The sequence below is a fragment of the Diuraphis noxia genome, unplaced genomic scaffold (assembly GCF_037042655.1).
Source record: "Diuraphis noxia isolate RWA-SAM2 unplaced genomic scaffold, SU_Dnox_SAM2 contig0002, whole genome shotgun sequence".
In the NCBI taxonomy this organism is placed as follows: Eukaryota; Metazoa; Arthropoda; class Insecta; order Hemiptera; family Aphididae; genus Diuraphis; species Diuraphis noxia.
In genome coordinates, this window is record NW_028301712.1 from 25,399,464 (window position 1) to 25,415,785 (window position 16,322).

Genomic DNA, 16,322 nt, shown 5'->3' on the forward strand with positions numbered 1-16,322 from the left:
CGTTTCGTATCCTTTCTCACGAGTCTATACAGTCATTTCCGAGAAGAGACATATGTGAAAACACTTTTATAATTTAATCAATCTTATAATATCTTATCCACCACGTTCCTATTGTTGACCTCCGCATGCTTTTGATATAAATGACTTACCTATTAGTTTTAGTCATAGTTAATATTTATTTTATATCACAATTGCGTATCTCGTACATATTTAATTTTATAGGTACGTAACAATATGAACGGAAAACAATAATTATGAAAATAAATGCTTTCATTACAAAAAAACAAAATTTGACCACTATAGGTAAATAAAAATTATAATAGTATACCTATACCAAAAGTTCAGAAAATCTGTTTAAAAAAAGAAATTTAAAAAAATCTACAAATGCTTGTTTATTGGTTTTTCGGGTAAGTGATTTTTATCAGGAGAAAAATAAAGTCAATAACTTATCTTACAGTTAATTAAGTACCTCCGAAGGCAAGTTCTCGAATATAATTGTACATAACAACCTATTGTAATAACTAATACAGTAATACGAGTACCAACGAAAGGGAGACTGGCCAGTTGCAGCTACTTAAATGTGTAATTGGTAATTTTTACCAATAAACGATGGTGGCTGGAGGAGAAGTACTTGCAGGGTGGTTCCTCCTCCGGTTCTCGATACTAACGGAAAAAAAAGTTAATTAAGTACCTATCATTATTATTATTATTTATTAATTTTTGAAAAATGTAGTATCTTTTACTTTGAAATAATTGTTAAATACTATAGACCTACATATAATAATACATTCGAAAATGAGCCGAATTTATCAAACTCAATATCGACAATATCCTAAAGTTGCGAGCTAGAACCAGAATCTTTTCATGTCCAATGCCCATGATTGTTTAAGATACTTTGTTAAAATAAGTTTAATTTATATTTTATTTCTTATACAATAACCTACATATTTAAGTAAAAAATAATTTTTTCAAAACATCATTAACCCATTTGGTAATAAGTAATGGTGAAAGATATAATAGATATTATGTAAATACTAATTATTAATCAAGGCTAAAATCAGGAATTTTAACTTTCAACATGATTTCTACTCAACTCACCTTTACTGAACATAAATAAAATATAATAGGTATATATAGTGCATTTATAAAAGTTATACATTTCCATTTCCATAATAAACAGTAAACACTTTATGTCGTGCACTCGTGCTGTAGTCATACGCACTGTTCTGCTAATGGCAGTAAGAGTAAGTTACTTCACACAAAACTATAGCACTGAATAATAAATAACATAACACGACAAATATCTAAATAGCTCTGTTTTCGTTTTATCATAATAGTAATAACAATAATAATAATAATATAATATTGATAATAAATTTAAAGAATATGTAATACAAATTAATCGCACGCAGTATTGCACACGATCGGACACAGCAACGCGGTCATACCAAAACGTCCAGTCTGACCATTCACCCAATCCCTAATGTTGGAGTGCAATGCCCACAGAACATAACCGTCCTTGGCTGCATCCGTTGATTCGGTGGTCGCGTAATCAACGGACGTTATTTCCATGCATCCCGGGGACAGTCGACCGCCGCGTGGATGCTTATGGGCGGCGGCCGTCGCGTTTTTGATTAGAGCATCACTGGCGTTGTTGCAACTTTCGCACGGATCATCGTCGTCGTCGTTGCAACCATAATCTGTCCCGCATGCCGTGTCCTTCCCGCGTCCCATGTCCTTCCCATGTCCCTTGTCCTTCCCCCGTCCCCTTTCCTTGCCACGTCCCTGTTCCTTTCCACGTTCTTCGTCCTTACCACGTTCTGTGTCCTTCCCGCGCCCCATTTCCTTCCCACATCCTGTGTCTCTTCTGCATCTCGTAGCAAGTGGCAATCCGCAAACCTTGCAGGTGGAACTCGAACGACCACTGTGCTGGACACTCGCCACCGTCGTCACGTGGCCACGCACGACCAGGTTGAAGTATTCCGGGTGAAACTTTCGGCGGGCGTCCCAGACGTACAAGTCCGACCGGCGAATGGCCGCGGGATCTCGGAAATACCACTGCATACCGTACGCCGAATCAACCGGAACCAAAGGCCTACCGACACTTCCACCGCCACTGATCGGTTTCCGGCCCACGTTCATCACGCACTGGTTGCTGCCGGTCAACGGGCAACCGCTCAACTTCAAATCGACGGATCCTCTGGTCTTGCCGCGGTTCCGAAATGCGGTCACCGGGATTCGGTACGCGTCCGGGTGTCGGCCGTACGTGAAGTACAGGTGCCGCTGCCGTCGCCGTCCACTGAAGTCGTCCAACAGTGCCATGTGCAGAGTGTTCCGGCTCGGGTCCAGATCGCCGTCACAGCTGTCGTCGTCCTCTGTAGCCGAAACGGACGCCGGCAAGATCACGCGGATCCCACGGCAGTCGTCCACCAGCCACACCACGATCAAACCTTTGAACCGGTCGTGGGTACACGCGTCGCCCACGTACACCGCCACTGGTTTTGGTTTATTTGACGTGTCGTTCGAATTTCGACGATTGCGGACGATTGGAGGATCACTAGACCTACCGTTGCCATCATCGTCGTCACTATAGACGTCACTTTTACCTCCAACGTCACCTCCATTTCCACAATCCCCTTGAATCCCGTTTCCACTGTCCTCCCGTTTACCCTGCGTTGACCGTTTGTTTCTCATAACTTTCTTCGCCGTACCGTATTCGCCTGCAGTCTTTTTCTGCGTTCTAGACTTGCCCACCAATGTGTCTTTGTCACTGTTGTCGTCGTATTCTACGACTATAGAGCACAACGATCGAGCTACTATCCTTATCTTATCTTCATGGGCGGGCATGGGTTTTAATAGCGTTCCGAGCATTATCTTGTGTACTATCTATGAAATAAATCATAAGGTTTACTCATAGTATGTGTAACACGCTCGTTACATTGTCTAAGCTATATGCGATAATACGGGTGTATAGTGATTGATGTCAAATATATTTTTGTCTTGAAAAAAATATAGGGGGGGGGGGATAACAGAATACTTTTTTAATACTTTTCAGGAAAGTGAAATTAAAATTTGCATACATTTAAGTATCTATGAGGCTGCTATTCTTTTTGAGTTACATTTTTCCAACATAATAATCTGTAATCATGTAGGTAATATTATGTATTTCCAATAAATTTATATTATTAAATCATTTTTTCTCAGTTTTTAATCAGTCTACCGTAATCTTTTAAAAAATGGTTTCGTTCATGACTTCACATTGTAATATAAAAAAAACAAATTGTTTTTAAATAATAATTATGGACGCTTTAAAAAAACGTTTAATTTTACTATAAAAACATTGTTTGATCGGATATGTTTGGGCTTACTATTTTTACAATACATAATGTTATCGTATGTTATTATACTTACAGTACCAGTGGTTACATCAATACCCAAGACTTTTGGGTCGACATATTTTTTTGGTTTGCTAGCACGATCAGGCGATGGTAACGTATCGACAATGCCAATATCAAGAATCCACAGTATACCGTCTGGACCCAAGTACACGTCAACTACGTTAACAAGTCCTTCACCATCGCACAGACTTTCTTTGCCTTTATACTGCGTTGATTGCTTGGTAAATTGGCAATGTGCACGAAGTGATGGGAATGGCGACACTGAATGATAACCATTATCGTTATTGCGTTTGTATTCGGTATTCAAACTGTTGTTTAAAACCGTGCAATTTGACGCACAATCGGTTAATGGAACATAACCTAGAGTAAACGGTACTCCTGGCCTGTGTAGCATAAAAAAATATTTTAAATCACGCGAGGCATTAAAAAAATTATCATTTATATTTAATCATTGTTACTTATAAAAAACAATTATTTATACTCTAATACAGTAATATATTATATTATTATATACCTAATATAGTAATATATAATCTGTGATAGTAGTATAATCCTATAAATGTGTAATTATATTTAGTTACATCGTTATAACTGATAATAGGTAATTAGAAATATCAATATAACATGGTGTTTAATATTTTTTGTCTTTTTGAAATGTTTATATGAAACAATAAATAATATTAAACACATGATTCAGAATAGAATAGATTGATAACCAAGGTTACCAGGTTCTAAGTTTAGGCAAATTCAGTGTTGAGTTGTATCTAGATACATTTATCTAGATAATTTATCTAGATGAAAATTAAGTACCTTTATCTTATCTAGATGAATAAATTATATAATTTCTAATTGGTATCTAAGATTTAAGTTATGGAAATCTACATAAATATCTTGATATTGTCTTATGTACAGGCTTTGACGTTTTTAAACTCTCCCAAAAAATAATTTAGTGTTTTAGAAGATTATCTCATAGTTAAATAAGTGTTCTTAAAATACAACACAACTATTCCGTCTTCAGCTCCAGTGGAATGACTTTTCAGTGGAGCAATCCAAGTATTAACACACAGCAGAAATCGTCTAGGAGACAAAACGTTTGAGATGCTACTATGTTGCAAGTCAAAGAACTAAACAAGCATGACATATCATTATAATTTATTTGTTTAACAATTAAAATATTATTTATATTTATATTTTAATTTTCAGTTTGAATGTAATATAAAAAATATAAACTAGTTTTTTAAACCAGAAAATATATATGTTAATTACAATAATTGGTAATTAACCATGATTTTGGTTATTTGATATTTGTTATACGTTGAAATTGGTACCTACTGTATGCTAAATATAATATATAGGTATTTAAATATTTTATATGTACCTATATTTATTCATTAGGTATAATATATTTTTGACACGAAACGTGCCTTCCTGGTTTGCCTCCATAATCAATTACTCAACCAAGAATCTAATAACATGGCGAGCATTAATAAAAATTAACTATTGTAAGATATAAATCAAGATGAAAAAATTTTATCTACATATTTATCTAGATAAAAATTGAATATTCTATCTTCATATTAATCTAGATATTGATTTAGCTAGTAATCTAATATTTATCTAGATGTCATTTTTGCTATCTGAACTCAACACTATAGACAATTATTATGAATTTATGAAAATCGCAAAAACATGAATTACACGGTACAATTATTGGTGTTATCGATAAAACACCATGGACATTGATTTAAATGAAAATAATATATAATATTTAGGTATATTCTTATAAAGCAATAATATTAATACAAACTGATGTACAAATAGTACAATTTAGTTCAACGTATATTGTATAAATTATATTTACACACTATCAGTGGCGTATCCAGGGGGGGATTATGGGGTTATAGTGGTTATACCCCCCAAAAATTATTCAATGTTTAATTCATTTAATGATCGATCGATACATCACAAATAAAATTCAACACAATATAATGTTATATTTTTTTACCCCCCCCCACCCAAAAAAAAAAAAAAAAAAAATGCTGGATACGCCACTGCACACTATACAGGTGTCCCACGGAGATTTGATAAATTAAATAACTTTTGTTCTAATCAATATTTTTTTTTTAAATTCCTTTAAAATTTAATAATTCATAGACACCCGCGCTACATTTTTATTTTCTACTTTTTAATATTGAAAATATACAACTTAAAAATTGATAAAAAATTTTTTCGAAAGATTAAATATAGCCAATTTGTAAATCTGATTTACAGAAAAATTTATATGGCAAAAACACTTATTTAAATCAAATGGCTGATATTTTAAAATTTTTTTAAGTATCAATATCTTCGTTTAGTAAATTACGACTTATAGTTTATGTTTGAAACATTTTACTTTCAAACAATATAGGTAAGGTTTTAAAAAAATATTTTATAAGAACATTTTTAAATAGGTGCATGTTAAAATCTAATTATTTTTTTATTGTATTTATTTTAATAATATGTGATATATACACTATAAATTACTATAATGAACTATAATTTACTTAACGAAAATATTGATATTTAAAAAAATTTTAAAAAATCAGCCATTTGACTTAAATGAGTGTTTTCACCATATACATTTTTCTGAAAATCAGATACAGGAAAGACAAGATTTTAAACTTCTGGAATGATTAAACAAATCGCTAGATTAGAGAATCCGTGACTATATTATTATCTTCAGCTGCTTACGAATTGCGTCCTGTATAAAAAGGTATACTACTAATTGCGTTCTGGATTTTTTTTTAGTACATCGAAACTGTATCATCATTATCTGTGATATCTAAAATGTTTAAATACGAAATATTGTTTGTTATTATTAATTATCAATTATTTTAGAAATTTAGATATAATAAAAACAATTACGTTAAAGCTTTGATAATATTGTCTTGTGTGTTACGTTCTGTAGACAAACACAATTATTGCCGTAGCGCAGTTTAAACTGTTCACTACTCTATACGTAATATAAAACAATGTAGAATTTACTTAAACAAACGTACAATCTTGATAATTATTTGTAAAGAACAATTTTTGAAATAAACAACGTCAAATTTTCTATCGAAACAAATTATTAGAGGCATCATTAAAAATTTCAAATTTTTTCCAATACCATAATAATACATTTCACTAAGGTTAAAATTACAAATGCAATAATAAAATAATAGTATAAAAAGCAAAACAATATTTTTGACCTACATGTAGTAGTAATTATTATTATTGACAAGCGACAAACCTTAGTCTGTATAAAAACAAAAAGGGAAATATTGTTTAGTTTTTATAATATAATACAAGACGCTCTTGGTAAAAATTAAAAAAAAATCGGGACGCAACTAATATGATTCCAAAAAATAACTGGGACGCAACTAACAAGTACTACTCCCCAAAAATACTCAAGACGCAATTCGAAGGAATTGTTGCCGCAGTTGCGGGACGCAATTAGTATGCAGCCATATATCATCGTCGCCGTCACCGTCACCGTCACCATTAAATTTATCTTTAACCAACACATTTCAATACTTCTAAACCAGTTAACTATTTATTTACTGTCGTATTTTTTAATCGTGAATACATAAATATTATAATAAGGAAATCTATCCTTATCACTACTGCTGTCAAGAGTAATTCCAAATAAAAAATAAAAAACATATTAGCAATTAGGGAACAAATTTTACAATTTGGGAACAAAAATTTAGTTTATAAAACATTGTATGGTTTTTATGAGGATGAGTTATTTATAATATATTTTAAAATTTTAATACTATAAATAGATAACAAAATACTAAATATCTCAGCTTACTTGGCAATTAATTTAACAACACTTTCGTCCGTAATTCCCGAATAAATAAATTAAAAGTTTATTAAAGGTTAGGGTAAACTTTATAAGCTTATTACAAGGTTTAATGCGAAGCAGATAATCAAAGTGTGTTTGTAACTTGTTTTAATTTTAAATATAATTACAAATTATTAAAATTAACACATAGCTTAATTACTGTTATTAAAATAAGTTCTTTAAAGAAATACAAAGTATATACGTGCATTTAAATAGATAAAAAATTAACAATTCAATAGTACTATCAGATAAGAAGTTAATCATAATTTTAACAAAAACAATTTAAAGGATTTTATAGAATATATATAGCTGTAATACATTTAATGAAATCGACCTTTTCATGAAAAAATTTACGTTGGTTATAATTATTTATCGCGGATTATTATCATGAAATTAAGTCCAATAATTATTCTAAACTATGTAAAACTGTAGAATTTGAGTGGAAAAAATCATCAAGTTGGACACGTCTTTTTCATGAATTTAATTGTATGTAATATTTATCATTATGTTGTATCGAACGTGCACCTCACTCATCATATCAACCATTATTGTCGTATTTAAAGCTAGAAACCCTTGTCAACAGAAGGAAAAGACTTGATCTATGTTTTATTTTTAAATTAACGAATGGGTATATTAACTGTCCAGAACTAATTTCTTTATTGAATTTTAATATTCCAAATCGTAGAACTAGGCAGTTAAATACTTTTTATGTGCAACTCCAACGTTCAAACTATGGTCAAAATACTCCTATGAATAGATCTATGCAACTTGTTAATTATTTAAATGTTGATCTATTTTCCTGCGTTTCCTTAAATGATTTTAATTTTTACATAAATAATATTTTAGCTGTATAAATGTTATAATCTATGTCAATATCTCATTAAGTCGATTTCCAATGTTATACAACTTTACTCTGTATTCTTAACCATTTTTGTTTTCAGTGAATTATTGTCAACCATAAGTGTCTCATCACATACATTACTTAAACCTGTCTATTTACCTAATGATGCATACTATCTGTATAGCTGTCATATTATAATTTTTAAGATTAGTGTTCATGTGATAACAAATATTATTATTATTATTATTATTACATATTTTATAATAATAGACATATGTCTGTAATAAATGTAACTGGGTTCGCCCGTTTAAATTATACAAATAAATAAATAAATTATGTGGCTATCAGTTTGTATGATTTAATCTTTATATTGTTTATTATACAATGGTAATAATATACTAATATGATAGCCAATAGGTATATACTATTTCGTTTTATATGATATAACAATTATTACGATTATCACTACGTATTTGTTTAATATAATAAAATAAGTGTATACCTATATAGTATATAGCAGTGGCGTCATTTCAGTTTTTTAGAGGGAGGGGCAAAGTTTTGTCCGGCCCATAATACAAAAAAAAAAAAAATTAAAACCACTCGCTAAAAATTACATTTTTATTTCAATACATAATAGCTTTTTTACATAATTTTATACATACTAGTTACTCTTACGGTTTTCTGAGATAAGACATAAATAATTCCCTTTTTGAGGGATAACAATGTCTAAATAATACATATTAATATATTATTATACACATATATAATATTATTTACTATGTAGAATGTAGATTGTAGAGGGATACCCAATATTACCTTTTTATATGATGACTAATTTTAAGAGGAAATTTACCGCCATTGATGTCTCCTATATTTGCGCCAAATATGAGTAGTATAAATGTATTAAACAAAACATACCTGCAATAAACTATTAAATATTTATTATTAATTTATGTTTTTAAAGTGCTACTTAGATAGTTAGAATGTAAGATGCTAGACATTAACTGGGTATCTTCTAGTCTCCATAATACCAAACATATTGTCAACAGCTTGATTTAAATCTAATATCTATATTAGTGAAGCTAAAGAAATAATTTGAAATGTTAATTTATAGCGGGCTTGGGGCCCATATTCGGCCCACTAATGATAAGGAGAGGCAAATGCCCATCCTGCCACTCTCCAAATGACGCCACTGGTATATAGTATATATTGTGTAATGTATATTGTATTTAGGGGAGGGTGGACGGGACTATATATTGGACCTGGTAAACTTGTGTATAATCTCTCTATTGTCTACTTATTCCTGTATAATACACAAAAATATCAGTACCCTAAATTCTAATATAATACGAAATTGACTCAATTTGCATCAGTCAGTGATCAAACACATCACCGCCCTACTCAGTTCACAATTTTGGCCCTATTTAGAGTGGGGGGAGCGGTCTGTTTTGTAGAGCATTTGGATTATTTTCATAATAAATTCGTACGTTTAATGTCATTATATTATGACATATATCCATATTTTAATTTAGAACCTATACAAACGCCAGAATATATTTTAATACGAATATATTGTATCTAGTCGTCCTTATACTTGGTATATGAAGACTTTAAAATTTTTTTGTATTTGTAATCACTTTTTGGGACAGTAAAAATACTTTGATTTTCTACCTAACCTCTTCTGATAGGAAAATGAATCTAGTTTGTACTCGTGGGGGGAGCGGGGATAGGGTAAAAATGTCTATATAGTAGTTTTCAAAAACGTCGAAATAGACAAAAATAAATTAATAAAGATAATCGAAGACTTTAATACAAAACCAGTTTTTTACAAAATAGATTTAGTTATTTCATGAATTCAAAAAATAATAGCTGTAGATAATTTAATCAGTAACTTATTAAATTTAACTATTTATTGGCACCAGGAATTTTTGATTTTTTAATCATTTTTCTCGATAAATAATATTTTTCACTCTGAAACATGAACATTTTATACAAGGTCTCAGTTATTAGTGCGTTATTGACTGTGAACTCACTACCATTCAAAGTTCGAATTTTGACAACATATGTCACAATCAGGATAATGTTCAAATTGTTTTAAGTTAGAAATTCATGAATACATTCCATATCGAATACGTTTCACACCGAATTCTCATACGAAAAATATCCAATTTTGGTATAAAAACTACATTTGTACGGCATACAAATTAGAGCCCCTGCATAATATATATATAATGTACCTACATTTGTACCTACCAATACAAAATTTCATATTATGCATGTTAATCATAAATCTTATTAAAAACTTAAAGTGAAGTAAGTACGTAGGTACTCTTTCCATTCCAGAAAAAACCATAGGCACAAGTATAATATAATAAAAAATGTGAACTTGAATTAAAATATGTATACTTACTTGAATTTAAAATAAAATATGAAGTATAATTCAATTTAAAGGTATAGCCGTATATAGATAATGATACTATTTGTGTAATGATAAATGTATTATGGTAGGTAACTAATAATGTTTAATTATTAGTATGTTTATGAGAATAATAGAATTTCCGAAGTTACTACTATAAGACAATAAGTTAAAAATGTAGTTATAAAAAAAATATTACACAAAACGGATAAAAAAAACTATAAAACAATTACGGGGTAAAATTTGAACGTTCGTTTTTTGATATAGTGGTCACACGACGAATACTTTTTTATTCTTCATTGTTTAAGTGTAATAATATGGAGGTTATAATTTTATGTAATTTTTGAATTTTCATGAAATTACGGTTCATGACTATAACATACATATGCCTATATTACATAATATATAATATATATATATATATAATACCTATACCTATAATTTATTATCTATAGCCTATAATATATTATATATTTATATATTTTGATAAGACATTATCTCAACACACGAAGTGTATACAGAGTACTATTTACCAACAAACATTGTATAATATCAGGTATCGGCGTACTTGTATCTCGGTGACACGATAAACGCCCTGTCTCCGGCCATTTGCATACGGGTGAAAACCACGTTGTCCGGCACGTAATATATGTGCGACGGCGGTTTTGGCGGCGGACTGTCTAAGACGTCGCAATGATATGACGTCGTCCTGTTGTCTTTAGTCGGCCATGTCACGTAGTGTCCGTTCAAAAACCTTGGCATCAGACGATTTGGGTGTCTTTGGGTTTCGTTATTGGTGGTCGCCACGACATGGTGCCCGATGTGGACGTCAAAGACGCCGTAGATAATAACAATAACGGCGGCGATGGTTAGACGACATAATTGCAGTATAAAATAATAATTGTCGAACATGGCGCGGATATCGTTTGTCTTCTTGTTTTATGTAGAACTTTTATATGGAAAAGTATTGATCCACCGATGTGTTGTTATTGACAGGCAAAACACGCATTATAATATGATATTTTTTAAATCGCTTGTTTGGACCGACATTTTTTCGGAAAAATTTAATTTACTCGGGTATATGTGTTTGATATCTAATATATTACTAATAGAAACCGTGTAGATAACAGTATGATTACTGGCGTAGTAGAAACGATGGATACAATAAAGATATTATACATTTTTTTCGTTATTTTTGATATTTCGAATGAAACAGCACTTTATTGTTACCTATAGTTTAGTTGTTGTTAGGATTTACTACAGATCAGATTACACGAAACAATCGAATAACGAATTTTCGTTTATTTAATGGTTTTATAACATATCGCCTAAATATCCATAAGCATCGTAGGTGTCACTATGTCATAATATGGGGCGTATAACCTAACCTATCTATTTACTTGGCTTTGAAGCCAAACGTAAACCAATAGGTGAATATACTTTGTTAAGTGAATGATTTTATTAAAACATTTTATATATCTTAATCAAAATTCGATCAAGTAGCTTCTAAGCTATTAAAATATAAATAGTGATGCTAAAGATTATATAGGCAGTTAATTATAATATAATAAATAAATAAATAAATATATAATTTATCGTTTATTAGCGATATGCGCTTAATGTTATCAAGAAAATAGATAAAGTTATGGAGTTTTAGACGAGCTTAAAATATTTGTCATTTTAGTTAGATATCATAAAAAACTTTCATGAATTATTAACTCAATCATCATTTATCAAATAAAAATCAATAATATTCGAAAAACGATTTGATAATTTATTTTTCAAACATTTAATTAGTATGTGTTGTTTAGTACCTAACCTAATCTGTGGATGTTTTCAAATATAATATATTTTTTACTTTTAAGCACTATACGCAAGTGAAATTTTAGATACATTAGGTGTAAAAGCATATCATATGGTATTATATATTATTTACGAAATAATACATTTATTTTGATATTTGAGAACCTCAAATAATTTGAGATTATAAAATTCTATAATTATCAATAAAACGTTAATGTTTTCACTTGTTGAGTATTTTATATTTGTATGTCAAACAATTGAAAATAATAAAAACTTTAGACTTGAATTAGTTACAGCAGTTTTTGTAAGTACAAGTGAGTATCTAGGTATTGTTGGACATTTATTTTTAAGATATTTTGAATTCAAAATTATACTCTACCTTCATAGAATAATATCAGTTACTTTAATTACCTATATTATAAATAAAATAAACATTGTTTTACCGATACGTATAAATAAATAAATAATAGGTACCGTTCATAACTTTAAAACTGTTAAATTAATGTCAAACTGAACAAAGAATACCCAAGTTATTTTTCGCAGAACATAATTTATGATAAATAATAACAATTATTCATAACACATACAGATATCCATAACCAAAAAATATTCTAGTCACAAAATTAAAATAAACATTAACCAAAGGGTGATAATATCAATAATGTTTTTAACATATCTTTAGTCCAAAATTATAAAAATGTACTAAGCAGTAAATATTAATATGTTTCTGAAAGTCGTTTTATTTGAATTATAGTTACAAAACAACCAATACAATTGTTTTAATGGTTTATAAAAAAATGAATTTTATATAGTCCATAAGGAAGTTTTTTAGAGATATAATTGAGATTTTCCAGGTTAGATGCATTGAAACTTGTTGCGACGTGAACGCCCTTAAAACAATTATTTTAAAACAATTTTTAACCACAGATATTGAGTTTTAAGATATATGCGTTTGAAAATTCTACATTTCTAATGTATTATTATTTTTAGATAAATACCAATAGCTTAAAATTTACATACCGTGGGTATAGGGAATTTTAAACTCAATCCAAGTCCACTAGTGTCAATGTTACTCATAAAGTTTTTTACTGTTGTATATGCTTGAGCAGCGTGGAATATGTTGTATTGTTTTTCCAATCTCCGTCAGCCCCTTTGGTGGCAACATTAACATCAAACTAAAGTAATAATACTTCAAGTTTAATTTGGTATAACTAGTTAAAGAAAAACAAATTACACAAAATGTATGGTCTAGTAACACTGGAGTCGGAAGAGGAATCTGATCAATTTGAAGGAACTAAAAGATAAACCCGGAAAATCCTAAACTTATTTAAATTTAAAATCCACTTATAGAGTATCAAAACTTCGTATTTATCTATGTATAAATAATAAAATAAAAACTATAAATAAAAGAATACCTAATATATAATAATATAATATTGGTAAACGTAGTAGCAATGAAACTGTCATATTCAAGGCTAGGATTTGTATGCAACAGCATGTTTTTTGCGACTTCTGATTATTGATTTTGTCAGTAATGTCCACGAATCACCTCATGATGCGATGAAAGGTGGTGTTTTGCATATTTTGGTTAAAATGCATATATTGAATAAAATGAATATTATTGCATATTTCGATTATAAGAATACGAAAAATGCATGTTTTATAGTATATTTCGTAATTAATATTTATAATTTAATATTAATATTTTTTGTAATCGCTTTGCTATAATTATTTTTTAATAAAATGCAAATTTAAAAAAAAAAAATATTAAAATTTCATATTTAATTCTAGCTCTGCTGATTAAAGTATAAAACTTATTTTTTTTGTCAAACACAAATTTTATTATAAATACAGTCCTATGGTACAATAGGTATGCGATTAAAGATTGAATAGTTTGACGAAGAAAGATAAACACAATTAATAAAAGTATGTCGGTCAATATAAAATCTAAGATAGAAATTAAAATGCATATTTTTGCATATTTTGGTAAATAAAATGCATATTTTACAATTTTTTATTACAAATCCTAGCCCTGGTCATATTATTAACAAATTCTTGAGATTGTTGAAGTATTATATAATAATTATCAAATATCTTCTCAGTCAGTACATTTGTTTAGTTTTAAGGATTGAAGATTTAATTGGTATTGTATTTGATAAATTTCCTTTAAATTGTCAGACATTTTATTTAAATAATAGTTTAAATTTATTTTATTTTGTGGCATGGTATTGCAATTATACATTTTTTTAAAGTCCGTTCGGTATTCACCCTAAAAATAATATCATAATCATAAATAATCAAAATTTAGAGGAAACCATACCTGTGTGTGTTGTCTCTGTTTCACAAGTGCGCAACATGGCAAATTGTATGGTCAGCAGATCACGTTTAACACGTACGTCGTACGTTTAACTCTGTTAGCTTAAAATTTAGAGTGAATTGACCTCTTATAAAAATTAAAGGTAACAAGGTAAGATTATTATCTATGGCATCTCAGGGCTTTTATTTGGTTCATTTTAAAACAAGTTATGGTTATTTTAAAATTGTAAACTGCTTGTGTATTTTAAAGTACTTTTAACTAGCTTTAAAATTAAAACATAATAAAAATAATTTTAATTTGTATAAGATTTCAATTCACTCAAAATTTTAAATTAACGGAGTTAAACGTGATATTTTAAGCGTAAAATTTACTATGTTGCTCACTTGTGAGACAGAGTCAACACATACGGGTTAGCATTCTCTTAAAATGATTTGTAATTTCAAACAATTATAAAAAAAAAATAATACAAATATGTTCAATAGACTTACTCATCTACTTACTATAATAGGTAGCTTTAAGGGAAGTTTGTGATTGGTTCTTTCTGGTTTAACACGATTTACAAGAATTAAAACGAATATAAACGAAAGTTTCATGTTATACTATTTTTTCAACACGTATATTATTATAATATCTGAAATAAAATCCTTTTTTTGACAAAAAAGTTATTTGAACCAATATTTTATACACTTAACAGACAATACAATATTTTTATCATATTTATTAATCTTATTTCAGACATTCTTGTTAAGACTTATTGTAATTGCTTTTTTTCAATGCGTTTAAATATCTATGGAATAAATCAATCTATTATTAATAATACAATAGCTTGTTAATTATCGATTGGTTATTCATGATAAAACTGTACATGGTAAATAGGTAATAATAATGTTATATCAGAATTATCCAATATATTTTCAATAGGACATCATAAATATAATACTCCAATTATTTATATTTTTTATTAATTTATTTTGTATCGCGTTAGTTTACAAATCAACTTCTTTCCAAGGTAACATATAACATCAAATATGATTAAAAAATGTAGTTATATATTAGTTAAATTTAACTAAAGTATATTTTTGTATTTGAGAACCAAACCAAATTCGAACAATATTATTTATATATATATTTTCAAAAATTGTCTATAATACAATTTTTTCTACTATTGCTCATGAGGTCTTGTAATATATAAGTTTCGGTGTATTAATGTTACCACTAGTAAACCATCTTCTGTCACCAGATTAAACATTAAAATGTATACAATTAAAAAAATTAAAACTTTTCCAATGGTCGTAAAAACTGTACTATAAGAATTACGCAACTGTAACTTAGTTTTTTCATGTCTTTCAAAACTGAACGAATTTTATAGGTATGTTCCATAAGCAAACGTTTTAGGAATATAATTGATCTTTTTCTAAGTTTGATGTATCGAATCCAGTTGCTATGTAAACACCCTGAAAGGTAAAAATTGTCTTTATCATGCATGTATAATTCGTTGTTGACAAAAATAAATCTTCTATGTAAAAAAAAAATGTAGTTTTCAGGAATTACAAAATTAATGATTTATATATATTTATTTTTATTTATTTATTTATAGATAATATTAGGTAACTCATAGAAGAGATCATTTATTATTTTTCATTAATTCTACAATGCAGATAATACATAGGAGATTTAAT

The 16,322-nt window shown here is 29.0% G+C and overlaps 1 protein-coding gene and 1 pseudogene across 1 annotated transcript; both read right to left on the reverse strand.

The window, feature by feature from the left end:
• Positions 1 to 1,398: 1,398 nt before the first annotated feature.
• On the reverse strand, positions 1,399 to 11,532 carry LOC149058266 (uncharacterized). Its single transcript, XM_089218350.1, has 4 exons — positions 11,500 to 11,532; positions 11,092 to 11,456; positions 3,412 to 3,781; positions 1,399 to 2,886 (listed from the first exon to the last, which is right to left on the reverse strand). Exons 1-4 carry the CDS (start codon positions 11,530 to 11,532, stop codon positions 1,399 to 1,401), a joined length of 2,256 nt encoding a protein of 751 aa, XP_089074476.1.
• Positions 11,533 to 13,042: 1,510 nt separating this feature from the next.
• On the reverse strand, positions 13,043 to 15,249 carry LOC149058267 (uncharacterized; annotated as a pseudogene).
• Positions 15,250 to 16,322: the final 1,073 nt, after the last annotated feature.

Coding starts and splice junctions, on each gene's coding strand:
- LOC149058266 (XM_089218350.1), bottom strand. CDS start 11,532: ATGCGTGTTTTGCCTGTCAATAACAACACATCG. Junction 11,457..11,499: donor CTGTCAATAACAACACATCG/GTGGATCAATAC, acceptor ACATAAAACAAG/AAGACAAACGATATCCGCGC. Junction 3,782..11,091: donor ATCGTGTCACCGAGATACAA/GTACGCCGATAC, acceptor TATGCTACACAG/GCCAGGAGTACCGTTTACTC.